This window comes from Nothobranchius furzeri, chromosome 4 (assembly GCF_043380555.1).
Source record: "Nothobranchius furzeri strain GRZ-AD chromosome 4, NfurGRZ-RIMD1, whole genome shotgun sequence".
In the NCBI taxonomy this organism is placed as follows: Eukaryota; Metazoa; Chordata; class Actinopteri; order Cyprinodontiformes; family Nothobranchiidae; genus Nothobranchius; species Nothobranchius furzeri.
The window spans coordinates 14,913,723-14,940,129 of record NC_091744.1 but is presented as its reverse complement, the minus strand read 5'-3'; the positions used below and the strand labels follow the sequence as shown (position 1 = coordinate 14,940,129).

The 26,407-nt window shown below is 41.4% G+C and overlaps 1 protein-coding gene across 1 annotated transcript in view; it reads left to right on the top strand.

Annotated features, from left to right (window-relative positions):
- The window catches only part of myo15ab (myosin XVAb), a 103,134-nt gene that overhangs the window by 64,657 nt on the left and 12,070 nt on the right, over positions 1-26,407 (top strand). The window contains exons 47-68 of the mRNA XM_070550631.1: positions 8,267-8,375; positions 8,533-8,601; positions 8,703-8,767; positions 8,851-9,231; positions 10,262-10,340; positions 10,430-10,519; positions 10,687-10,747; positions 10,832-10,925; positions 11,027-11,144; positions 17,957-18,072; positions 18,244-18,303; positions 18,448-18,523; positions 18,884-18,999; positions 19,105-19,223; positions 19,414-19,555; positions 21,122-21,233; positions 21,310-21,384; positions 22,200-22,405; positions 22,495-22,613; positions 24,165-24,234; positions 24,331-24,403; positions 24,665-24,738. Of these exons, the coding sequence (XP_070406732.1) occupies positions 8,267-8,375; positions 8,533-8,601; positions 8,703-8,767; positions 8,851-9,231; positions 10,262-10,340; positions 10,430-10,519; positions 10,687-10,747; positions 10,832-10,925; positions 11,027-11,144; positions 17,957-18,072; positions 18,244-18,303; positions 18,448-18,523; positions 18,884-18,999; positions 19,105-19,223; positions 19,414-19,555; positions 21,122-21,233; positions 21,310-21,384; positions 22,200-22,405; positions 22,495-22,613; positions 24,165-24,234; positions 24,331-24,403; positions 24,665-24,738 (2,424 nt within the window). The remainder of the gene's footprint in view (positions 1-8,266; positions 8,376-8,532; positions 8,602-8,702; positions 8,768-8,850; positions 9,232-10,261; positions 10,341-10,429; positions 10,520-10,686; positions 10,748-10,831; positions 10,926-11,026; positions 11,145-17,956; positions 18,073-18,243; positions 18,304-18,447; positions 18,524-18,883; positions 19,000-19,104; positions 19,224-19,413; positions 19,556-21,121; positions 21,234-21,309; positions 21,385-22,199; positions 22,406-22,494; positions 22,614-24,164; positions 24,235-24,330; positions 24,404-24,664; positions 24,739-26,407) is intronic.

Here is a 26,407-nt window from a genome sequence, read left to right as displayed (position 1 = left end):
TTAAAACAGCATCAATAATTTATTTCCCCACAGTGGGAAAGGCAAGCTCTTCCGCAGACATTGTTTTGTCAACAATTTAAGTGTAATGTACCAGAAAACACAAAAAGAGTGTAATGTACCAGAGGTGCCACAAGATGGCGATAGAGCGCTAGACAACAGTGCGGGAGGGGTAATGTGCGTCACTCCGTGACGTCATCACTCCGTTACGCACAGTGCCGCCATCCCAAAATGGTGGACGGCCGGTGGAGACCGCTTTCTCACAATAAAAGTCAAAAATACGCCCAAAACTACTAAAACATGCGGGGAGCTTGTTTTGTAGAGTAATGGGCTCAACACACGGGAGGCGACATCGCCTCTGCTCCATTCATTTTCAATGAGACATTCGCAACAAAGCGATAATCGCGGGTCTCCCTCCTACTAAGCGAAAAGCGAAAAACTTGCGTGTGAAATTTTGCGCTCGTGCACGTGTCGTGCACAGGTGACCCAGCGACGCACTCCAAGAAAGTTGAAACATTTTCAACTTTTCATCGCTGTCGCTCGGACGAGGACCAATCAACGAAGATTTCATTCACTGACCAATGAGCGGACAGGATGCTCCGTACATCTCCGAGCAAACATGGAGGAGAAGTTGATTATTATTATGTTTTATATAGTAAAATCACAAGTAAGATTTTACATAACTCTAGCAGCACCTTGTGAAACATCATATCTACTGCTTTATTAACTCTGAACTGCTTAAATAACCTTAATTCCCTCCAACCTGACACAGCCAAGCAAAACAACGAAGTTTCGATTTCGCCATGGAACAGAACGCGTAGACGGCTTTGCCGCTGGCCGCTGTCGCGGATCGCCTCCCGTGTGTCAGGTAATAAAAGCGACAGCGACAAATTTCGCTGATCGCGGTCGTTTGTCGACTCCCGTGTGTCGAGCCCATAAAGTGAGTTATGACAAAGGCAAACGCTGCGTCGAGCGGTTGACAGCGCCCCTGGATTCGTGTCCGTGGGCGTTGTTGGCCTTGCTAATTTAGCTTACTAAGCTAACAGGCTTAGACCTTTGTGCGGCGTTAGGATACTAATATTACCAGTTGATCAGACTGGATTAGCGGTAGCTAAGTGCTAAGTGGAGATCAGCGTTTCCTGACCCAGTGTAACACAAGCTTTTCAACAGTGACAAAACCACACAAATAAATGTAGCCCTCTTCAAATATCAACAAATAGTTAATTACCTGCAGTTTAGCTCAATGAAGCTTTCATAGGCTTATGGACTTTGGATGACAAAGGGGAGTAGCACCCCAGGTGGGGGGTCTCCCCGTTTGAAATATGTAGGGACAGCGTCCCCAGGTGGCGAATAAAGAGATCGCCCTCGTTTATCACCCAGACACAGAAAATAGTAGTTTTGAAGAGTTAATTAATCAGAACCAACACGAAGTGAACAATTCTAATAAAGTCTAGCTGGCTCGCCAATATGTAGGGTTAGGTAAATTGGGCACTTTAGCTCAGTATATATATACATATATTAACTCTACTTGTGACCAATAAGCTGTGATACTCTATCTAAATATAGAATATCACCCTGCCTGGTCTTTATTGTGTTTAATCAGAAGATTCTAGGATTCTTTATTTATTAGGGGATTGTACACACTTCGTTTTGATTCAGAAAACAGTCAGTGTTATAAAAGTAAGAATTTATTTTACAAACAATTAAAACTTGACAAATTGGTTAATTATTATTTACTGTGAGTGGATGGAACTAAAGGCGATGTCTGGAACCTATGGGTGGATGCGATGTTGGTCAGAACTTCCGTATCTTGGAGAGCTGAGTTCTAGATGTAAAAGAATTTGGTTTGTGTTAAGCTATGAGGTTGATTATTATCAAAAACCCACATCCAGATGCAATCTCACTGCGTTCTACGTACCCAAGTGGAGATGCCCTTTTGGATCCGAGATGTCAGTGAAGGGGGGGTCTGAGACCCTGGTACCAAAGTCCGTAGACTAACTTGCAGTATGACCAGGTCAGTCCAGAGTCATCTCCAGGTAACAACAGTTGGAACTAGTTTGCATCTCAGGAATAACTCTTAAGGAGTTGAACAAATCAGCTTGTTCTGCAGGAACTATCTTTTTGTATCAGCTTTGCAGGTGCGGAAAAAAAAGGTTTTGGCGACGTGTCAAAAGCTTTGGTGGGTTAAAGAGGTTTTGCTTCAGGTGGCCGGCCTGAAGCTTCTCTAGAACTGAAGAATCACCAGCGTGATCTGGTTTTAATGTTATGATGTTATGATTGTGTAGCCAACCAGAGGTTGACAAGTTTGGATGTTACCAAGAATCTCAGAGACACACGCCTTCTTTGATCTGGAGGCTCTCAATCAATCAATCAATCAATCAATCAATCAATCAATCAAAGCTTTATTTATAAAGCACCTTCCGCGAACCTGTCAGCAAGCCCAAGGCACTGAACATGGTACATGAGAAATGTGAAACATGATGAATAAATCAAAAATAAAAGCAATTCAAATAGTGCAAAGCATTAAAGTAGAAGACAAATGGGTAAAACAAGGGATGCCTCTGGCTCTGATCTGGGTAAAAGGTTAATTATGTGTCACGGACTTAACTTTACCTTACTTTGTACTTGTGTGAGTGCAAATGTTATGACCTTGTCAAGTAAATATGCTAAAACAATCATTGAGCACAGATTAATGAAACATTTCATTATTTTATAATTATTGTAAGTAGCAATAAACAAATGTTTATTTAATGATTATCTAGCTTGTAAATTTGCTCTGTGAGGGACCCTGGGAAGAACAGGATGCCAATGTTATGATGTCGTTATCTCTGTCAGAGCTGCAGGCTCTGAGCTCCAGCTGGTGTGAGGAAGGCAGGCTGATTTAAAGGGATCACGTGCAGTCTCGTGTCTCCTTTTGACCAGATGTTGAATGGTCAAACAGTGCCTAAAAACTGACCAATGCTGGACGTTACACAACTTATGTAAAGAGTAACATAAACTGTTATATTTGTTAAAAGTAAATGTAAAATTCTCTTTACATTTAAGCACAAAGTTTTAGTGGAACCAGTTGACATAACTCGGAGGAGTTCATTCAACATTTAATTTCCTAGAGTGTAGCCACACCTTGAGACACTTGTTTTATCTCAGCTTCCCAGTTATTTCCGATTGTTTAGCAAAAATAAAAACCTACTAGGACTTTCCAATCAACTTTATATGGGTTCACCATTAAAACCAGTGCTTGTTATCTGATTTAGCCCAGTGAATGCCATCCACTGGAGCTGTCTCTCAACAGGCGGGCCAGTGCTGTGGTTAATGTAAGCTGTGCTATCGGATGTGCCTGACAGAAATTAGCATGTATCAGATGTGTTGTACAGACCTCTCCTGCCCAGCAACCTATTACGTTACTCAGTTACCGTAACTGTCACAGCGACCGAATCACCACGGTGATTTCCCACCCAGGCAACACGGGGATCTGCTTACGAGGAACTGACACTCTGGCAAATGAAGAGCTTATTATTTAATGAGACATGGCCCACAAACACACAGTTCTGAGGATTTATGGGTCAGCGGCAGATTTCTGATTGAGGAGAGGGCTTCATTTGACCAGGGGGTCTAAAATCTCATTGTAAGACACTAGGGGGCACGGAGCAGGTTAAATATTTATAACCTGATTAAAAATTAACAAAACTTGTTTCGGAGTTTCCGTATAATAGAAACAATTTAATTAACCCTCTCAGGCTCAAAATAAGTTTTGATAAAAGGATGAACAACTAAGTCCTTCAGGGATACTTCTGAGTTATAAAATGCTCATGAAATACGTATGTGGAGTAACCAGGTAGGTAGGTTTTAACGTTGCAAATCTGCAACACCTGCCTCCAGAGGGTTAAAGGCAATATAGCAGAGAAATGGCGCTTCATTTCCTTCATAGTGTTAAAGTTAGCCAAGGCACAATGAAATTATGGACCATCTTTTGTGGGTTTGGAAAGTATTCAGACCCCCGTCAATTTTTCACTCTTTGTTATATTGCAGCCATTTGCTAAAATAGATAAAAAATGTTTCATCATTAATTTACACACAGCACCCACTATTGACAGAAAAACACAGAATTTTCTAAATTTCTGCAGATTTATTAAAAAAGAAAAACTGAAAAATCACATGGTCCTAAGTATTCTGACTCTTTGCTCAGTATGTAGTAGAAGCACCCTTTTGAGCTGATACAGCCACGAGTCTTCTTGGTAAAGATGCAACAAGTTTCTTACACCTAGACTTGAGGATCTTCTGTCCTTGCAGATCCTGTCCAGTTCTGTCAGGTTGGATGGTGAACGTTGGTGGACAGCCATTGTTAGGTCTCTCCAGAGCAGAGGCAGTTTTACCATTAGGCATAGGTAGGCGGCCGCCTGGGGCCCCCTTGTGTTGGGGGGCCCCCTAGCTCTGACCGCCGTCACCCCTCTGTTAATGCCACAATATTCTTATTACCAACCTGTGGCCGCAGACGGGATTGGACATGCACACTTCTCATTACCATAATTCCTGAACCGTTCAAGATATCATTAAAATTCCAAAAGTGCTGAAAAGATTAAAAATGGGGCTTTTCGTGCATATACAATACATTACGGTAGCCACCTGGATTCCCTGTCTTGAGCGCAACGAATCACAACACAGATTAGAGACGTGCTGAGTTTGTCATCCAAAATGCTTTGTTTTATAACTTTTGAATGGCTGATCAGATCCAAATCATTCCAACGGTTCCTAAAAGTACATAAAAGCAGCTTTCCAACAATTTTTAGCATGAAGCAATCAGAGTTAGGGAAAATATCGCTACGAGGGGAAATCCTGCTGTACAGCCTGATTGAAACGGAGCGCAGCGCCGCGGTGAAAGCGGATAACGGAACGGGGAAGCTAATCAGCATAAAAAGCCAGCATGAAATTATGGAAATGCCTCAAAGAAAATCAACACGATCTATTAGGTGTCCCAGAAGGCTTATATCTGAAGACAGTGACCATGAAGAAGGACAGATCTCCAGTGAACCAGGATATGAACGTTTGTTCAGTCTTTATTTTTTATTTTTTTATTTGAACAACCCTCAACTATTTGCTAATTGTAAGACTCAGCATCATTCCAGCATTATTTATCTTTTTACAATAAATAATTATTTTTGCTAAAACAAATGTTTTTGGTATAGCAGAGCACGGTGTGCCAGAGAAGCACCCCATGGCGGTGTGAGGTGTGCAGGACTCTGCCTGCAGCTGGAGAGAAGCTGCTTCAAGGTCTACCACATCAAATAAAAACGTCTGAAAGTTTACAAAAATAAAGTCTTAAAAACTGCTAAAAAAGATACCAAGGTTCAAACTTTTTTAAGAATAGATGCATTACAGTTCAAAGTTTTAATTGTTTGCCCAGTAATTTTGAAGTTCCTGTTCAGTAATAACTGTAAAAAATTCAAATCCGTTTTTTGCTTTTTTCACTTTTGAGCTGATTTTTTAAAGGCTGTAATAGAAATACATTCTAAATAGAAGAAGAAGAAGAAAATATCATTTCTATTGTTTCTCTCAAGATAAAACTCACGAGGCGCTTCACAAAAACAAAAAAAACATATATAAAAAAGCATTTAGAAAATGTTTAAAAATATATTTAAAATGAGCAAAAATAGGCAATTGGGATTTAAAAGAAAACATGTTAAGAAAGAGAGAGAGTGAACAGGAAAGAGGGAAATCAGTGGATCCTGAGGAAGGTGGAATAGGTGGGGAGAGCAGAATAAAGAGAGTAGTTGAGAAGGTCATACAAAAGCCAGCTTGAACAAGTGAGTCTTCAGCTGCTTTTTAAAGGAGACCATTGAGTCCACTGATCTCAGGCTCAGGGGGACAGAGTTCCAGAGTCTGGGGGCCACAGTAACAAATGATCTGTCACCTTTGGTCTTTAGCCTGGTGCTGCACAACCAGTAGGCTTTGATCACTGGACCTCAGGAACCTGCTGGGGGTGTAGGGACTAAGAAGATCACCAATGTAAGATGGTGCTTGTCCATGTAAGGCCCTAAAGACCAGAACCAGGATCTTGAAATGAACCCTGAAGTTGACTGGCAGCCAGTGAAGCTGGAGGAGAAGTGGCTTCACGTTTCTTTTCGTGAAATGTTGAAGTGGTTGGGAAATACAGACCATACACTGAAAGCTGAGGTTGTTCTGAAAAAAGGAGAGAGTTACACACACTTTGCACTTTTTATTACAATTTTACAGCCATAAGATTAAAAAAATACCAGGCGGCCCTGTTATAATTATGGACATAAGAGGGTTATTAAGACGGCAATGCACAAACAGGAAGTGATTGGTAGCCAATCCAGTTGGTGGCAGTAATGCACCAAATTGTTGTTTGCCAAGTGCCATAAGACCACAAATAAGAATAAGTAGAGAGGAGGGAGTGTTCGTAAACTCAAAGCGATAGTCAAACCATTAAGCATGAAATGGAGTTATCCTAGTGGCTCCAATAAGAGAAAGAAGCAGCGTGCTTCATAAAAGCTTTTATCTTCACATCTGAAAGTGACGTCGTTTTTCGATGTAAAAAGGAAGTAGAAAGGAAAGACAATGGAAAATGTTTAAAGGGAGGAAAACATAGACCAAAATGGAAAATTGAAAAAAAACTAAGGCTAAAGCACAGGAGCGCTGACAGGAAGAAGAAAGCAGAGCAAATATTGAAGGCACTCAAAGGGAGGGAAATACAGGAAAAAAGAGGAGGAGTAATAAAAAGCGAAAATAACTCATGTCAGAAGAGGGGAGAGTTTCGCAAATCCAGTTAAAGGTAAGATTGTCGGAAATTTAGTGTAAGGGGCCCCATGTCTGTGTTCGCCTTGGGCCCCCAAATTGCTAAATCCGCCCCTGCTCCAGAGCTGCTCAATTGTGTTTGTCAGGGCTCTGGCTGGGCCATTTAAGAACAGTCAGAGTTGCCGTGAAGCCGCTCCTTTGTTATTTTAGCTGTGTGCTTAGAGTCATTGTCATGATGGAAGGTAAACCTTTGGCCCAGTCTGAGGTCCTGGGCACTCTGGAGAAGGTTCTTGTCCAGGATATCCCTGTACTTGTCCACGTTCATCGTTCCCTTGATTGCAACCATTCGTCCTGTTCCTGCAGCTGTGGGGACTGTATTGGACAAGTGATGAGCAGCAGCACACGTACAGCTTAGAATGAAGGCCAAAAAGTTTTATCTTGGTCTCATCAGATCAGAGAATTGTATTTCTCACCATCTCTGGGTCCTTCAGGTGTCTTTTAGCAAACTCCATGCAGGCTTTCAAGTGTCTTGCACTGAGGAGAGGTTTCCGACAGGTCACTGAGCCATTAAGCCCTGACTGGAGGAGGGCTGCAGTCATGGCTGATTTTCTACAACTTTCTTCCATCTCCTGACTTTATCTCTGGAGCTCAGCCACAGTGATCTTTGGGATCTTCTTTACCTCTCACCAAGGCTCCTCTACCCTGTTAGCTCAGGTTGGCTGGACGGCCTACTCTAGGTAGGGTTCTGGTTGTCCCAAATGTCTTCCATTTAAGGATTATGGAGGTGTGTATGTTTATGATAAAGAACCAGACTAACGGTGGTGGTCGGAGGGGCCGGTGGCCCCAGTATTTGGCAGCCTCACCTCTGTCAGTGCGTCCCAGGACAGCTGTGGTTACATTGTAGCTCATCCCCCCAGCGTGTGAATGTGTGTGAATGAGTGAAGGACTGTGTTGTGAATCGCCTTGAGGGGGTTGTAGAACTCAGCGCTATACAAACGCAGGCCTTTTACCATAAAGGAGAACGCTTTCTAAATGTGTCATTTTTAAACCTTTTACCACAACTGTCAGCTCGCAGACAGTGTTGGATACTCCAGGAGAGGATTGTTGTGTTCAACAACAAAAAAAAAAAAAAGACTTTCAAACAAGCACTCTTAATATTCTACCAACCTTTCATCCACAGAAAGGAAAGAAAAAGCCCTGGAGGGGTCTGCTGTTACAGCTGCCAGGCTGAATATTTTTCTAGTTTAATTTTTAGCCCTTAGTGATTGAGTCAATATGGCATTAAATGTGTTCGTTTGTGGTTAAAGTCATTTTCACAAAGCTGGCCAAAGTTTTTCATGCTCAGAAGATCAAAATGTTTATTTCTGGAATAAGTAAAGCAAATGTTAGAAGTGCTTTATACAGCGGTCCTCTGATTTATAGCATTACTCTTTGACTTGAATTGAATCTGCCTACATCTGTTGGATTTCTGCCTGCAAATCCCATTCCCATCGAACGTCTGTCCCCCTCCTCCCAGGAAGCAGACACAGCAGCAGGACTTTCCAGCAGAATGAGGGGGGCTGGGGGAGTCGGTGGGAAGTGGCAGCAGCAGGGCCAGTCCGGGGGCCATCCACCCCCACCCGGAGGTCTGTCATGAACCAACACACACACACACACACACACACACACACACACACACACACAGACACATTGAACATCCCTCTTGAATGATTTGTGAGTGTAATAAACAAACGTTCAAATCTGACAGAAGTTGGTAGTGTGTGTGTGTGTTTGTCTTAACAGCTGTGAGAGTCCTTCCTGTTGGCGGTGTGATGTCGCCTCCTGTTGCTGCTGTGGCACCTGTAACACCTGGTTTGTATCAAGTGTGATGATGAATGTGAAAACATGCACACACTCTACTGTGAATCACCAGTTTCCATCCCACCATCCTGTTTACTGTGCTTCTCCTTCAGGAAACCAGCAGGCTGTTTTGGCCCAGCAGCAGCAGGAGATTGTGAACCAACAGGCCGTCATCATGGTAACTCCTCCGTTTGGATCCACGTCTGTTTATCTGTGCCATTGCTGCCATTTCATGTGACGCACCACTTCTCTTGTTTTTAGGCCCAGCAGATGACCATACACGCCATGGCCATGGTCAGCAGCCCCGTGTCGAGTCCCCCAACCTCCCCGATCACGAGCCCTCCCATGAGTCCTCTCCTCCCTCACCCTCCCAGCGCTTACGTCCCTGCCAGCCCATATGCCGTCATACCTCCAAGTCCATATGCAAACATCCCACCGAGTCCTTACGCCAACTTCACTCCAACTCCCTACGCTGGAGCCGTCATCCCAGCCAGCCCTTATCTTCTTTCTGCTCAGCAGGGACACACTCTATCACAGCCGAACACTCCACTCCCAACCGAGCCTTGGGCCGCCCGCCCTGACCCCCATCAGAGCTCTTCCACAGCTGAGGCAGCACAGCCTAGATCTAAATCCTCGCCACAGGTCAGAAACTTTGACACATGGGACATAATGGTTTAAATAATAAAATAGGAGGGAAAATGTAAAAACAAAATCTTATTTAAAGGTGTAGAACACTGAAAAAAACTTTTTAAAACATTATTTCTGATTATAACGGGTCACTCTGAGTTTTTCATGCAGGCTGAACATGAAAATAGTCTCCTACACCTATCTCCTGCATTAGCTTCTGATAGAAAATAGACGATGAAACTCTAGGATTTGAAAAGCCTGACAGATCCGTGGACAGCAGAGAACGTCTCGACTAGCAGAAGCTAACTTTTAGCATTAGCAACTTCACCACACATCAGAACTCCTCCATGCTTGTGTTATTTGTGGAGATAAAATATCTACTTTACAAGCCAGGGGTAGTGTCATGTTGCTGTTATCCGGTGTGAGATGCCCAAATATCAGGAAAGAAGACTGAAATCCTGCCATCTGAAGCTCAGCAGTGATGTGGCTCACTTCTAGTTCCTAGAAATGGTGCACCAGTGTTTTTGTCCACCGAGTAGGACTTACAAGACATTCACACTAGAGACAAATGTTCCACACCTTTAATAAACAAATGGAGTCAAGTGGTTATTTGTTGCAAAAAGAAAGCAAAAGTGGGGATAATGGGCCCTGGATGAGAAACCCCAGCATCTAGAAAATCAGCATCTAGAGGTCGTCAATGTGCTCATTAGCATGCACCGTCACTCGAGGGAAATCAAGTTCATTTGAAAGTGAAAGCTAATCTTCAAACTGAAGGGCGATGAAGAGCTAGTTCATAAGAATACTCAGTTAAAAGGGTTAACTTGTTATCTCTAAAGTAAATTAAATTTTCCTGAGTGATGATTCCATTTCAACACGACTGATACACATCGTAACGACACCACCGAGATCCTGACTTTCACATGTGTATTATCTGTAATTAAAAGCCGTCTCTCTTTTCTGCGCTCTGACACTGACCCCTCTAACAAAATCACAACTTTCAATGTCAGCCTGATCTGTAACACAATCTCTGTGTCCCGTTTCCCAGGTTCAGTCAGGTAAGGACAGCGTTCCTCGGAGAAAGGCTCCGGGCGTTCCTATTAACAAGGAGCCAACCAGGAAATTCGGTGTGTGTTTAACATAACTTTAACACATATTTTAGAGAGCTACACAGAGGGCAGAACCTTGACTCAGCTGTGTTGTTTTTGCCTTGCAGCCCCAGTTGTGACGTCTCCTCTGCCCCCTGCTGGAGATGTGGTGAAGTATTCATCTTCAGATCACATCGTTCCCAGCCATGACATTCAAGGTGACTGCTTTGCAAAGCTGACAAACAATCTCATTTGAAGAACTGCTTTTGCAAAAAAATCTCTGAGGGATTCTTGAGTTTCCATGGCGTGTATTAATATTTGTTCTGGTGTTGTACGTCAGATGTGACAAAAGGGAGAAAAATGCTGATTTATTCTCATCTTCTAGAAATCATCAAAAGGTACAACTCACCATCACCGCCTCCAGACCTGCTACCGCCTGGCAAGAGGTCAGTTAGTGGAGACTCTCTTTTAAACATGCAGACAAAATCTTAAAAAGAAAAAAAAGATTAGAGAGTGTGGTTGTCTTTTAGGAGACCAGAAGAGAAATTCAAGAAGAAGCCAACGGCTCGTGACGAAGCTTTACAGATTCTTAAACCTCAGATGGAGCACCCTCCTCCTCCACAGGTAGAAACACACTCATGCCAGAAGCCTGCAGTCTCCGATCCCTGCAATCTGCACACACAGTGACTAAACGTGCAAAAACGTCTGTTGTTGTGTGTCTCCAGCCCAAACAACCTGTTGCCCCCTCACCATCTGCTTCTGCCATGAAAGAGGCAGGCTTTAAACCCACCAGGATCACAAAAGCAAGAGCACCTGTTCGTCCGCTGCCCAAAACTCCTCCAGGTACACAACTTATCTACATACTAATACAAATGCAGGCCAAATCAGATCTGACTTAGTTGACATGAACTAAGTTTTCTGATAAAAACGTGTCACAACCTGAGCTATCATGTGGGTTTGCTGCAGCTCTTTTAAGTAAGTAAGTAAGTAAAAGTTTATTTATATAGCGCCTTTCACAGATATAAATCACAAAGCGCTGTACAACATGATAAAGATCAGGGCAAATTCCTCTAACCAATAAAAACATCAGAAAAACAATAGCAGTGACAAAGTAGAAAATAAAATCATGAGTATAAACAAAGTGAAGTTGTGAACCCGAACAAAGCCATCTTTTTGAACATTTAGGGAGGGAATGCCTGGATGAAAAGGTGAGTTTTAGATGATTTTTAAAGACCTCTACAGTGTTAGAGAGACAGAGATTTGAAGGTAGACTGTTCCAAAGTCTGGGTGCAATAGTCTGAAAGGCCCTGTCCCCTTTGGTTTTCAGTCTGGTTTTAACATTCACTTTGGGTGGTCTGATCATGATTGGACGTTAGATTTGATCGATCAGTACATTCAGGGGTGATCTCTGTTGCCTGTAGCCAGGTTCTTTGGACACTGTGAGGATGACTGCTTCTTTATGGCTTTCTACTGTGATTTATTCTGAATTTTCATCCTGGTTGACTCAAAAATAAAATGATCCAATCTTTCTAAGTGCCCTGGAGACATCATAAGAAAAGGAGAAAAGAATAGTTTTATTTCTGTTCATTTGTGCAGAAAGTGAAGAAAATGACACAACGAATCTGTGATTGTGTGATGGTTAAATTTCCTCAGCAGGTTTTAAATCTAATCCAGGTGTTTAAGTGCAGGTGGACCCATCTTTTCCTTTAACTGTTTTACGTCTCATTTCTTCTGAGAAACGGGTTATTTCGAACATCTGTGTTGATTTTAACAAACTCAAATGTTCCAAGTTATCCAGCTTCCAAATCGATAACTGTGTGTGTTTTGCATCTTGTTACTATTAGTGTGACTGAAACATGAAAATTCTAATTTCCACATGGTGCTGGTGGTCATGAGAACAGCGAGGAGAAATGATAATGATGATTACATCTGGTTCTTCCTGCAGAACTCTTTCAGCTCAAGAATAATTGTATTTGTATAGCGCATTCACAGGGTTCTACAACCCCCCCAAGGCACTTCACAACACAAACAGTCATTCACCCATTCACACACTGGTGGGGATGAGCTTCAATGTAGCTGGCCTGGGACGCACTGACAGAGGCGAGGCTGCCGAGCACTGGTGCCACCAGCAGGCAAGGGGGGTTAAATGTCTTGCCCAAGGACACAACAGAGCTGGTCAGAGCTGGGATCGAACCTGCAACCTTCTGATTACTGAACAACCCATTTTACTCCCTGAGCTACTGCTGTCCCAGTTTGAGTCTGCAGTGCAGGAGTTCTGCTGTCCTCCAGGCCTCGTTTGGTTTTAAACCCCATTTGTTTTGATGAGTTTTAACTTCAAAGTTTTAACTCTGAGTGATCCAAAGGGATCTTTTGTTTGATGTCAGCTGAGTTGACTGAGTTTTGAGGTTAACTCTGTTCTGGTTTTAAGACTTTTATCAACTTTGTGGATTTTAAAACGCCTTCAGTTTAGGTAAAACGTTTAACAAAGTTTTAACCAGGTGTTTTAATATTTGATAAGTTGTCTTTTAACCGTTAACCTTTGTGAGAATTTTTTGTTTTGCATTATTTTAATAATGCCCACCATCTGTTTGCACTTGTTTTTAGAACCTTTTGTGACAATTAAACCAATTTTAAACCCACTATCATGTTTCTTATGTTACCCCCTTCTTCACACTTTAACACCTCCTGTCGGGGACGTAACATATGTGAGTCTGCCACATCTTTCAGGTCTGCTCTTTTTACAGTTGTTCTTTATTTGTTCTGTCGTCTTTCAGTGGCCTTTGTTATTTAGAGGCTACCATCGGCAGCAAAAGCCTGTTTTACGTTACCAGTGAGATGCTATCTAATATTTTTCCCGTTTGTTGTATTTTCCTGTCTGCTTCACTTTCAGGTTGACATTATGCAGTAGAAAAAAATAATTTAATCAGTCACGATTGTTTCGGATGAGATGTGAGGAAGTGCAGCTGGTAGGGTTGGACTCTGATGTGTTTAAAGGTGGGGTTTACTCGTTTATCCAATATGTTTGCAGTGTTCTCCACTTTAAACCAATGTCTTATGAGTAGGGATGCTCCGATCAGGTTTTAATCTGCCGATCACCGATACCGATCAGCCAAGAGGCCGATCATGGCCGATCAGCCGATTACCGATACCAATTACATAGATTGGCTGTAAATTGTTCATTTAGCTATGGTGAGTTCTAATGCATGTGTTACATATTAATTCAGAAAAAACATGGTTTTACTTCACTTCAAATTATGTAATATCCAGAGGTGGAAAGTAACAAATTACATTTACTCACATTACTGTAATTGAGTAGCTTTTTTGTAAATTTATACTTTTTAAGTTGTTTTTAAAAGCTGTACTTTTACTTTTACTTGAGTAAGTTTTTAAAAAGAATTGTAATTCGCTACATTTTAAATCATATCCGTTACCGAGTAAAAATAAATTATAGGCTTAATAAATTAAAAATATTACGTGTAGCAGCGTTGGAACGGAAAGAGACACCTGCATGAGCGCCGCGTCTAAACCCTGGGGGTGTGGGGGTGTACACTTTAGCTCAAAGACATCAGTTCAGTTCCTCAACTCGCTGTTTACCTCCTCTCTCCCTCCTCTCCTGTGTGTTGGATCCTAAAGTATGTACAGTCTATGGTTGGATCCCGCACCTTCGCGCACCGGTGTGATGTCATCAGAAATCTGCTCGGTTCGGTAGCCGGACTCGGTTCCGTGTTTGAATTTCTCTACCGCTCCGCACGGAAGCAGCAAAATAACGTTTAGCGCTCATGACAAGCGGACTCTCAACGCTCTGCTCATAAAACAGAAGACCTGCAGGTCTCTGTGAGTTAAAACATCCTGATACTGTTCAGGTGTAAACATTGTGCTCCGTCCCTGTGTTTGAACTCAGAAGATGCTCCTTGATGCCACAGATATGTGATGATTTATCTTGTTTCTTTATTTTACTCCAGAATAAGAGATTAAATTATTACTAAAGCAGTTCAATGTAGTTAAATTAGTCATTCACATGATTCTAACATGCTGCAGTGTGTGTGTGTGTGTGTGTGTGTGTGTGTGTGTGTGTGTGTGTGTGTGTGTGTGTGTGTGTGTGTGTGTGTGTGTGTGTGTGTGTGTGTGTGTGTGTGTGTGTTACACATATGGCTCAGGAAAATAACATATTTCATACATAATGACGTCTCTGCAGTGTTTATGATAATGTTTTATCTTATCTTTGGTCTGGGAGGTGTAACTTATCATAATACAAGCCTTTTAAAACATGTTAAAGTTTTACAAGAGGAGATGAATGCATAAATTTAAAGTTCATGTTTGGAGACCAACCTTCACAGTTTGGAAGCTCACGCTGGTGAGGTGACACCGTTAGTTCTAGTAACACCTGGGCTCCCAAGGCCTGTTCTGACAGGATGGACGTTACGGGACCCTTAAGGATTCCAGTTGGACGATTGGAGGGTTATTTAGGAGGATTGGAATGAACAAACTGATTTCAGTGGTGAAGGGTTAAATGAGTGAGTGAACCCACTACCAAGGATGAACTCTGCCTACTTTAAAAATCAGCTGCTCTAAATAAGCATGAAGGTCAGAAAGGAGCTCTAGGATGGACATGGATAAAGGAACTGTAATGTAGAGGTAAAGTAGGGCAGGGCCAACGTTAGCAGCTGTCATACGGTCCATCTGAAATGTTTGACTGCATTAGGCTTGTTATATTATGTGACAGGTTAGAGCACAGTCTCATGTTAGAGTTTTGTCATGGAAACATTGAGATACCTCACACACTGATGGCATCTTAAAAAATTATTTTTTCTCAAAATAAAGAATAATTTTAACCACAATTGAAACTTCCCATCCTAGAAAAACCTCGTCCAATCAATGTGCACGTCCTGTTCTCACTGATTGGATAGAAATCCCTCCTTCAAGCTGAGTGTGTGTGTATGTGTGTGTGCGCACACACGAGCGAATTGTGAACTGGCGTTGTAATTTAGCACTACTTAGATGTAGCCATCCTTACGCTGACAAAAATGTAACTAAGTAACTTTTACTTTGAGTACATTTTGTTTACGATACTTTTTATTTTTACTTAAGTAAAAATTTAGGCAAGTACTTTTACTTGTAATTGAGTAAAAAATTATCAAAGTATTGGTACTCGTACTTAAGTAGGACATTTTAGTAGTCTTTCCACCTCTGGTAATATCAGTAACAATTTATAAGAAATTGAAAACATTAAGGCTCTCTTTAGGCTACAAATAGTGTAAAAAAAAGTCAATATCTCACATCACCGCCTAAATCAAATTAAGTAACCAAGGATACATTCAGATACATCCAGTGAGCTGTTAAGCTCAGCATTGACACAGGACTGACATCTGAGCTCCAAATGTCACTTGTGAAACTCACAGAGGATGAGATGCTTTCTTTAAGGAGTCCCTCGATGAAAGAATACACTGTCTGGTGGAGCTCTGGAAGGGCTATGTCGGCGAAATATTTACGTCCCCGTAGCATGTAGCGAGGTTCCAAGTGGGTTAGTAGTTGGCGGAATCCGGCATCTTCCACAACTGAAAAAGGCTGGTCGTCTAGTCCAATAAACTCGATGATTTTACGGGTAATTTGCTTAGCCTTTTGACTGTCACGCTCATATGGGCGAGTGTTTCCAAGCGTCGGCTGCGTTAGCTGCCGTCTGACTGTGGCTGCATTAGCTGGCTTCTTTTCATTGTCTGCGGTGAGCCTCAAAAACTCACCATGCTCCGCCAAGTGTGTAGTCTTTAAATGTCGGATCAAATTCGTTGTGTTGAATTTTTTTGAAGTGCTTCCTCCGCGGGGTATGTTTTCGTTGCAAGTGTTGCAAGACGCAAACTTAATATCACTCTCGCACACCGTAAAGAAGTTCCACACGGCAGACATGTTTGTCTTTGCGGGTTTGCCGCCATGCGCATGCGCACTAAGCGGGGAGAAGCGGAAGGGTGAACTACCCGCCGGGAAGAGTAAGTACGAGTGCCAGATCGGAAATGAAAGGCAGTGATCGGCGATCACAGATCACACACTTTTGCAGGAAAATCGGCCGATAATTATCTGTGGCCGATCAATCGGAGCACCCCTACTTATGAGTCATTAAAAAAAGCTAAGATGCTCCTGTTCTGAGATGCAGAAGTTTGCTGGTGCAGAGGTGGGCTGAAAACGGCAGGATTGCTCATTATCATTAATGATATGAACACACCTACCATCTGATTGGCTAACAGAACACATTCAGCTATGTTGCAATCAGTTTTCTCTCCTCGCTGCAAAAAGATTTTTTAAAAAGCCTTCTTGTGGGCGGGCACGAGCCAAGATGGACGAGGCCATAAATGCAAATTCACAGTGTGACATATGTGAAGAAATTCAAATCCTAGCATTTCACCGTCTGCTTTCTATCAGAAGCTAGCTAGTGGGAGACTGTTTTCCTGTTCGGCCTGCATGACAAACGCAGAGTGACAGATTATAATCAGAAATCATTGTAAAAAATGTTTTTTTCAGAATCATTCTTGAAGTGACACTGTGTATTTTTCCCGGTCAGTATCTTCCTGATAGGGGGCAGTAGATACCTAAATCGTTGCAAACAAGTAGTATTTTTGTGTTGGAGTAAGACCTTACCAGCGGATGGTCATTAGGGTCACAAAGCCTTGCGGAGTGCAAAATAACGAGCACATCAGATGAGTGAAGAGGTAAATGAGTAAAACAATGTTTATGAATGGTGAAGGTTTTGTAACCATTTGTTACAAATCAGTAAATGCATTTTTTCCTCATGGGCTCCTGTAGAAAGAAACATGGCATCTAGCATGGCATTGGCCAGAAACTTAGACCCACTCGCATGTATTTTAGACCAGATTTTTATGATTATATGTTGCAAAGTGGCCAGTGGATGGATATTTCCAGAGATTAATGATAAAAACTGCACATTGTCTTTTAACAAATAATTAAAAATGAACTAAATTTTCAACATGGTTACAAAAATTCAACCAAGTCCTGTTAAAATGCACGCTTGGCAGTTTTGCTTGTTTTTAGCACCCCCTAGTGCCCATTTGTAGGACAGAAAGCAAAACATTTCTCCTTACTGTGAACAGCTGAAATGTATCCCCAGCCTTCCTTAGTATCTACATGAGTCATTCATCACTAAATTAAACAAATCAGCTGTTTATTATCTAAAACATGCAGGAAACGTGCTGGAACCAGACTGCAGCACCATGCATGTCAGCTTCATATTTTCTACGTTCCAACAGAGCCAGAGACCAGTCTGAAGTTGCAAGTGCAAGTGCAATATTCTGGACACAGAGGACGATAGGGGTTGGGTGGCCTTTCACTCACCCTGTAAAGGGTCATTTTAGCACATACTGGCTCGATAAAACGATTTTAAAAATGAAAAAGTTGCTAAGTATCCCTTTAAATTACCTCAAGTTTGATTGGGATGGACTATAAAAGGGTTGAAACATCTCTGCATTGTAACCAAGCCACCAAAGATCCTACATCCAGCTCTAGTGAGTGTTATCGCTCCTTTACTGAATAAACGCTGCAAACATGGTGACCCTTGTAGTGCTGTCACACTCACTATCAGAGCAAGCAGCACAGACTGAGGCTTTCACCTCGTTTCCAGTTTAATTAATGTGACACAATGTTTGTTGCAGTTTCTCGAGAGCTTCCAGTGGAGGCCGAGAGCATCCAGACCCAGCTTCATCAGGGCAGCAATGAGGAGCACTACACCTACACCAATGTTCCCTGGAGGCTGTATCTCAGAAAGGAGGTCAAACACACATACACACACACACACACACACACACACACACAAACACGATCATCAAGACTGAGATCTAACTGCAAAACTACTATCGTCTCCTGACTTCCATCTTTGGAGTTTTTATCAAACAGACAGAAAGCACATTTCAGATAAATAAAGGTTGTTTCTGTTGAACAGGTGTTCTACCCCAAAGACAGCATCAACAACCCTCTGGTGCTGGATCTCATTTTCAAACAGGTATCTGTTGTTCCTCCACCTGCTTCTCATTTCTTTCTTCTTTGCACTCAACGAGATTTGATGATGGCAGAAAAGATCAAAGTAAAATTCGACAGAAATATTTCCAACAGTTCCTTTTCTGTCTTTTCTTTCCTTCTTCTCTAGATAGTGAACGACACTCTGTCGGAGGCGTGTGTTCGGATCACCCGAGATGAAAGGCAGAAAATGAAGGCTCTCTTCGGTAGACTGTTGGCTTTTCCTGTTCTCGTCTTTTTCCCCAACTGTTTGCTTTATGAAATCTCTCTCTCTCTCTCTCTCTCTCTCTCTCTCTCTCTCTCTCTCTCTCTCTCTCTCTCTCTCTCTCTCTCTCTCTCTCTCTCTCTCTCTCTCTCTCTCTCTCTCTCTCTCTCTCTCTCTCTCTCTCTCTCTCTCTCTCTCTCTCTCTCTCTCTCTCTCTCTCTCTCTCTCTCTCTCTCTCTCTCTCTCTCTCTCTCTCTCTCTCTCTCTCTCTCTCTCTCTCTCTCTCTCTCTCTCTCTCTCTCTCTCTCTCTCTCTCTCTCTCTCTCTCATCAGTTTGTGTGTCTATGTTTGTGAACGGCAGCCAAAAACGGTGTTGAGCAGAACATGGATCCAGTGGAGGAGCACGTGAAGAAAACCATTGTGACAGCAGCGAGGGAAACCTGGGAAATATACTTCTCCAGACTCTTCCCGGCCTCGGTGAGGATGGCGAACTCTCCGAGGCGATGATTGCTCGTTCTCTCAGTGTGGTGGTTTAACTTTTTAGGCATTGCTGTGTGGATGTGTGTCTCTGTGCGAGTGCAGGGAAGTGTAGGGACAGGTGTGCAGGTGTTGGCAGTGTCTCACAGTGGCATCAAATTGCTGAAGACAGTAAAAAGCAGTGCCGCAGCTCCAGATTACTTCAGAGTCCTGCGACCGTACACGTAGGTGCCTTTTTTTTTTTTTACTTTGAGTTTCCAGACAGCAAACGAAATGCCACCATGAGTTTAACTTTATTTGAGTGAAACCAAAACCAATGTTTTCTGCTGATGTTATTATTATGGCTCCTTGTGGGGTTTTCCAGACATGCACACATCAACTCTAACCCATCTGTCTTCTGTTTCTCTGTCATAGTTATGCTGACATCCTGTTTGTGACCATCCCATCTGAGAACATGTTGGAGTTCAATCTGACCAACGAGAAGCTGATCCTGTTTTCAGCCAAGGCATTACAAGTCAAACATCTCATAGACACCTTCATCAGTGAGATCAAAAAGGCACGTTGGAAACAGAACACACACACACACATTTTATAATTTGACGTTTTTGTAACTCACTGCAGAAAAGAAATTCAAGATGGCTCCTGCAGCTTTATCGACTTTAGTAAGCACAAAAATGAACATTACAGAAATTGAGTGAAAATGTGATGTGTTAGTATCCGAGAGCTATTCCCCGCGCTGGGAGCTAACAGATCATGTCAGCTTCTGCAGTATTGCATGAGATCACGCATAAAGTGGACCAAAGCATCTAGACCTCCATAATTTCAATTTTAGTTTAAAGACCAAGTTCACTGGGAAACCGTTTTTCACTTATGTTTGAAATATGATCTGTTACTCTGAGTTTAACATGCAAGCTAAACATGACAAATTGTCTTCTACTTCTATTTCTTGCTTTAGCTGCCAATAAAAAAAAATAGGCGGGAAAATGCTTGGGTCAGAAAAACCACGCAACACTGAAACATTTTATTCATAGACTCACCCATCTTGGCTTGTGAAAGGGAAGGCTGCTGCTGGTTTAGCATCCAGGAGAGAGCAGAGCACATGTCGGCTAGAGCTAGAAGCTAACCATTAGCTTTAGCTACTCCACAACACAGCAGAACTCCTTCACACCTCTGTCATTTGTGGAGATAAAACATTAAAGTTGCAGAGCAGATTCATATAGTGTCACGCTGGGAGCAGGAGGTTTGGAACCAAGATGCAGAATCCCCAGAACGACTCGAGGCAGGAGTGGTTAAAGAAAATAATTCCTTTATTCTAAGGAGGAGGCGCCAAAAGTCCAAAAACACAAGAGCCAGACTAAATCTCAAAAAAACACACTGAATGCTCAAAAACATAACAGAAGATCACTCATGAGCACGGACTAGGAGAAACTCGAGAGAGACAGAACAACGCTGACACATACAATGGACCGACAAACACAGAGTGACAAGGCAAGGCTTATATACACTGAGAGGAGCAATTAGGGAAACAGGCAGCAGGTGTGTGGAGTGAGGGCTGGAGGGAAAGCAGGTGCATACAATTATCTAAATGGGGAACAAAACCAGAGGAGGGCAGATAAACCTAAAACTATAAAACACGGATAACTACACTTAGGGACTGAGGGCAAATATAAACAACCAATAACTAGAGGGGTGAGGGCTGAGGAGAATAATGGGACACAAGAGGAAACCTGGAGTGGGAACTGGAGGGGCTGGGGAACAAAGGGACACAGAACATGACATATAGTTGCGTTGCTGTTAGCCAATCAGAGACGAGAAATCCGAATATCAGGATATAAGACTCCATATCCTGTCTTCTGCTCCCCACCTCTCTGGTTAGCTTTTAGTCGCTGAAATTGGAACACGAGCTTTTTTCCATTGGACTCAGAAGGCATTCGTTGATACTACTGCAAATGTGTTGAAAAAAATCGAGTGAACTTGGTCTTTAATATTTGACGTGAAAGTCAGAAGGAAAACATAATCCTTATCAGTTTTTTATGCAACAACTTCAACTAAAAAAATCAGACACAATCAAAAATCTCCTACCACGTGCTGAAAAATGCTTTTTTCTGGGGTTTTTTGTTAGGACTCAGACTACGTCATTGCAGAGCGTAACTTTGTGACCGAGGATCGCGCGATGCTCAGTTTCCATAAAGGTGACATCATCAGGCTGCAGGTTATGAACGGAGTGGAGAAAGGTGAGACTCTGCATTCATGTGAGTCCTGTCATTGGTGCAGTTATCTGAGGATATTCAAGAAAGCTGTCTCCTTCAGGTCATAGTTACGGCTGTGTGGTGAGGAAGAAGGTTGTGTTTTTGGAAGACCTTAAAAGAGACACTGAGGACTTTGGTGAGTTTTAACAATAACTGTTTATATTTCTAAATTACTGCTAAAATTGCCTAAATTCTCATTCATTTTCGCATTTTACTCAATGCTAGCCACACAAATAAACCCAAAATAATGACAGCTGTGAAATATTTACCCACCCAGGAGCTGTACCCTTGGGATTTATTGGGATTTTTTAGTCGAATAATTAAAGTTGCAGTGACATCAACCGCACCCATGGCCCTTTTCAAACATATCTTACCAGAAAAGGATTTTCCAGATTGAAGATGGCGATGCAATTTGAAAAATATTGATCATGTTCTCTCTTGAGGACATAAAAAAATTAAATTGGATCACAGATGTCACATCAGACAGACACTGCACCAGACAGACTGTGAATAAAGTGCATCTCTTTGTAATTTGTCATTGAAGTGTTTGTTTCGCCTTTGATCCTTAAAATCTGGTGTCAGCAATCTTCCATAAACAAAGAGCAAAGGGCGCTCCACTTGTCTGCTTTTGAATTTGAATCCATCATACATCATTAAAGCCACAAAGGTCTGTAACACATTTCATAAGAGTGAGGACAAAAAAGCAGATAAGCTCTAAATTATGACGTATTGTTGTAGTAAAACAGTATAAAACACAACTGACGACAGCAGTATCGTTGCCTGAATTGTGCACCAGGTTATCACCGTGGCAACAGAAGGGCATCATGTCCTGTAAGTGGTAAAGGACAGAGTTGGATAAGGATCTGAACTGCAGTAAGAAGGACACAGATAGGAGATGATAAAGGATTCAGTGGTCTGATTTATTGTTTTCTCTCTTATCTCGTGCATCAGGTTGGAAGTTTGGTGCCATGTTTGGACGCTCTGGGGCATTCCCGACAGAATGCGTCCATCCTGTTGCTCCTCCGGACTTCCTGGCGCTGCCGCTTGACCGAAGAGCAGAACCTCGAGGCGGAGCGGACCAGTTTGCTGTGTCATCAGCTGTTGCTGTTGCTGTAGCTTCAACCACGGCTGCGCATGAGATAGATCAAACGATCGAGGTTCACATGCATACATCTACACTTGCATACTGATTTTTTTCTGACTGTCAAGCTACTTGTTTTTCACTGTGTTGTTTTTTTAATTTCAGAACGTGTCCTTTGATGGATTTTCTGATGGAGAGCTGGATGAGAGGATGATGCAGGACAGTAAATATGACATGTTGGAGTTTGCCAAGAAGTACTTCAGACAGGCAACTGGTGGAAAGGGGTGAGGCTGGGACACAAAGTCATGTCAACATCCTGTCACTAGTCTGAGATGCTGTTTACTCCGGTTCATAATCCTTCATAATCCAACTCCAAATACTAGTACTGTGGAAAAGTTTTTAACTCCTAATTTCCTCAGAATTTGACTTGTTTATTCCTTAAAGTGGTCTCGAGGAACTTTTATTCTGATTTGTTTGAACCTTAACTGGTTTTCATTCATTTTGACCCAGATGATCTGATTACAGCAGCATGTCGTGCAAGTATGTGAGGTATGATTAACCCTCTCAGGCTCAAAATACGTTTTGATAAAAGGACGAACAACAAAGTCCTTCAGGGGTACTTCTGAGTTAAAAAGTGCTCATGAACTACGTATGTGGAGTAACCAGGTCGGTAAGTTTTAACGTTGCTAATCTGCAACGCCTGCCTCCAGAGGGTTAAAGGAAAAGAAACAATTAAACAACTTATTTATCTTCTTAAAGGGGACACTTTGTGCTAAACTCACCTTTTATATCCTTTTGTGTTGCCATGTGAGTCCCCACTTTCTCTATAAACACTCCAAATGAGAAAAAAACTCATCCATCCATTGTCTGTCAGTGTTTGGTTTTTGGAACTATTTCCCTAAAACAAGCTGTTTCTAAACATCCCCTTTTGCGATGTCACAAACGAGAAAGTAGAACCACCTCTCACATGCAAGAGAGGGTTGCAGCGTGAGGAGCAGCAGCTCTTCTGCGAGCCCCTCCCAGATATCAAAACTTCTCAGCTTATAGCAGCCTTAGCAGGGGGTGGGTGAGTACGGCCATCTCCAGATTGTTTCCTTAAGAGACAGAGCTCTAAAATGGTTCATTCTGGAAGGTACTAAAACTGTCAAGGATAAAAAAGCTGAAATCAATTCATGTGAGAGTAATTTAGTGCCAAGAACTTAATAAGTATGTTTTGCTTCAACCATGGAACTATTGTAGCTTAAACATTTTTTTCATACTGTGTCCACTTTAAAATTAATATTTGAATGTGTCACTCTCGTTTCATTCAACAGATTTTTTGTGTCCAGTTGCCACATTAAAAGATACCAAAGAAATAAGATAAGATAAGAAGATAAGATAAGATAAGATAAGATAAGATAAGATAAGATAAGATAAGATAAGATAAGATAAGATAAGATAAGATAAGATAAGATAAGATGAGATGAGATGAGATGAGGTGAGATGAGGTGAGGTGAGGTGAGTTAAGTTATTCCTTTATTAGTCCCAGTGGGAAATTTGTATTGTCATGGCAGAAAGTGGACAGGACAGGTGAAAAGCAGCCAAAGTTTTTAAAACAATAGAATAAGAACAGTAGATTGAAAAATTATACCAACAAGCAGTATACTGTAATACGCTGATTAAAGCAATCTATAAATATAAATATAAACATGCATGAGTGTAATGTTGAGGTCTATGCATGTAAATGTAAACTTTGAACTTGATAAATCTATGTATGTACAAATGAATTCTTCTAGTAAATAATTTAGCAGCGTTTCCATCCTAAAGCTTTGCTTTCTGACCAACTCTGTCCTCAGAGAGTTCTCGAAGAGCAAAACTAAGAACAGAGACTCCAGAGAGCCCACTGAGATGATCAAGTTCTCCAAGGTGCCTTCTTCTTGTCTACATCTTCCCAGAACACTAACAATGAACTGAGCTGTTTGCATTATGTTTCCTGTATGTTTTTATTGTTGTTCTGTGCAGACTCCACTGACTGAGTCTCTGATCGAGTTCACTGACTCGGGAATGAACAGGGTAGCAGCTGATCTCTTCCTATGTAAGTTCTCCCCTAATATCTGATTACATTATCGAATTACCTCAGATTTATTCCTGTAAAATGAGAAAGTATTAAGACTTAATCCCTTTTACATTGCTCTTTTTGAGGTTTTTCAAGTCACTAATTTAGATTTTGTCTATAGGTGTTTTTGAACGTTACAGAATTTGCACAATTTCATACCTGTTTAATCTAAATCTGTTTACATCTCTAATATATGTGTAAACCCTTCTATGTGTGTCCTCTTTGTGTATTATTGAGCAGCTATCATGCGCTTCATGGGCGACTCTACACCAAGAGGCCTGTCAGAACAGGAAGTGCTCAGCTCTTTTCTCAAGGTAAATACACCAGCATGGATTATTCTTATTCCAGGGTAACTGTAATCTCAGTTTCCTAATCTGTTAACCAGGATGCATCAACTTTAAAGCTAGAGGAGCCAAATTGGATCATATTTAAGAAAACCTGCAGGTAGATAGTTGAAACTGGATTGGCTAAAAATGTTTATTTTGTGGGTTTATCTGGGATTACTCTTTTCCAAGCAGCCAGACTTTGAGATCTATCGCTCTTTCTGATGGACTTTCAACAGTTTTCTGTAGATATTTTTACTCATTTTCTGTCCAGCACCTGAACATTTTCACAGTAATAGTTTTTATTATTTTTAGTTAAACAGCTTAACACTGATCTGAGAATCATTCAGAAATAAAAAGTTTCCTAAATTCAAACTTGTCTTGGCACGCGACAGACGACTTAACAGCGATACGGTTTGGACTTTTTTTTTTTAAGCATTTGTCACCAGCAGCTTGTCACAGCAATACTGTCTGATCCCTTTTGATTTATTGAATCTAGCACATAAATGAAATGTCTCTAAAATGTTTGTTCCCTGAGAGGTTTTAGCTGTAAACCCGCTGACCCATCTGTCAGGTCCTGGCTGGATTATGTTTCATTTTTTTTATTATTCTTGATGTTTTTCTTTTCGTTCTCTACTTTTCTACTTTCCTCATTTACAGGTAAAACTCATAAAATGAGAATAAGGTGCAAAAGTCTGTTTATTTCAGTAATCCAGCTTAGACTGAGAGACCATCTAAAGGCTCAGGAACCCTTTGCAGGTGTTCTGGATTCGTTAGCTGATTAGAGTGTGACACTTTGAGTCTAGAATATTGAACTTTTTCCACAATGTGCTTGGAATATCTGGCTTTGCATGGAATGAGTCTGACTCATAAATTAGTTTCAACTTTGAGTTCAATTACTGACATAAAAGAACGTTTGCTCCACATTCTAATTATTTGAGTTTCACCTGCAAAAGGAAACAAACTGTGCATTAGGCTCTCATGCGTATGGTACAACTGTAAACAACATTACAAGCAACAAAAACATCAAAAGACCAAAAACTGAGAACTAGAGACATTACAGCTGGTTTAAAACACAGCCAGTTTTGACAGAGAATGACTTTTAAATAGTAAAGAAACAGCATTTTGCTTTAAACACATTGTTAGATGAAGAGTAAAATAGTTACAATCAGTTCATAAAAATATATATAAATTCTTCTTTTTTTGAGGACAGATGGTTTACATGAATCTGTTTAAACCCTTGAAGATGTAGCGTGTCAGTTGACAGCGAGTGTACAAAGAGGAGGGCTATAATAAGTAAAAATATGATTAAAGTTTATGGAGCAACACTCACCTTGTCTGTTGTCTTTTTTCTCACTTGTTATAATCTCTCATCTTCTTCTTTATTTTTGGCCTCAGCCGTCTGAACTGCATGTATTTTGTAACCGAAGATGCCTGACATTCAACATCAAATGTTGTTAGGCTTTTGTTCTGACATTTGCTGAAGAGAATCAAGGATTAAACTGGGTTATGTTTTAGTGCAATTCGTGTTGAGCTTTTTGTTTGTAAAATACCACAAAAGGAGTAATGGGCTCCATTCAACAAGTCTGACAGTTTTATTTAAATTAGGGCTGGAACTTGATTTAAAAGAATTATCAAATTAAATAGAGGCCTTGTAATT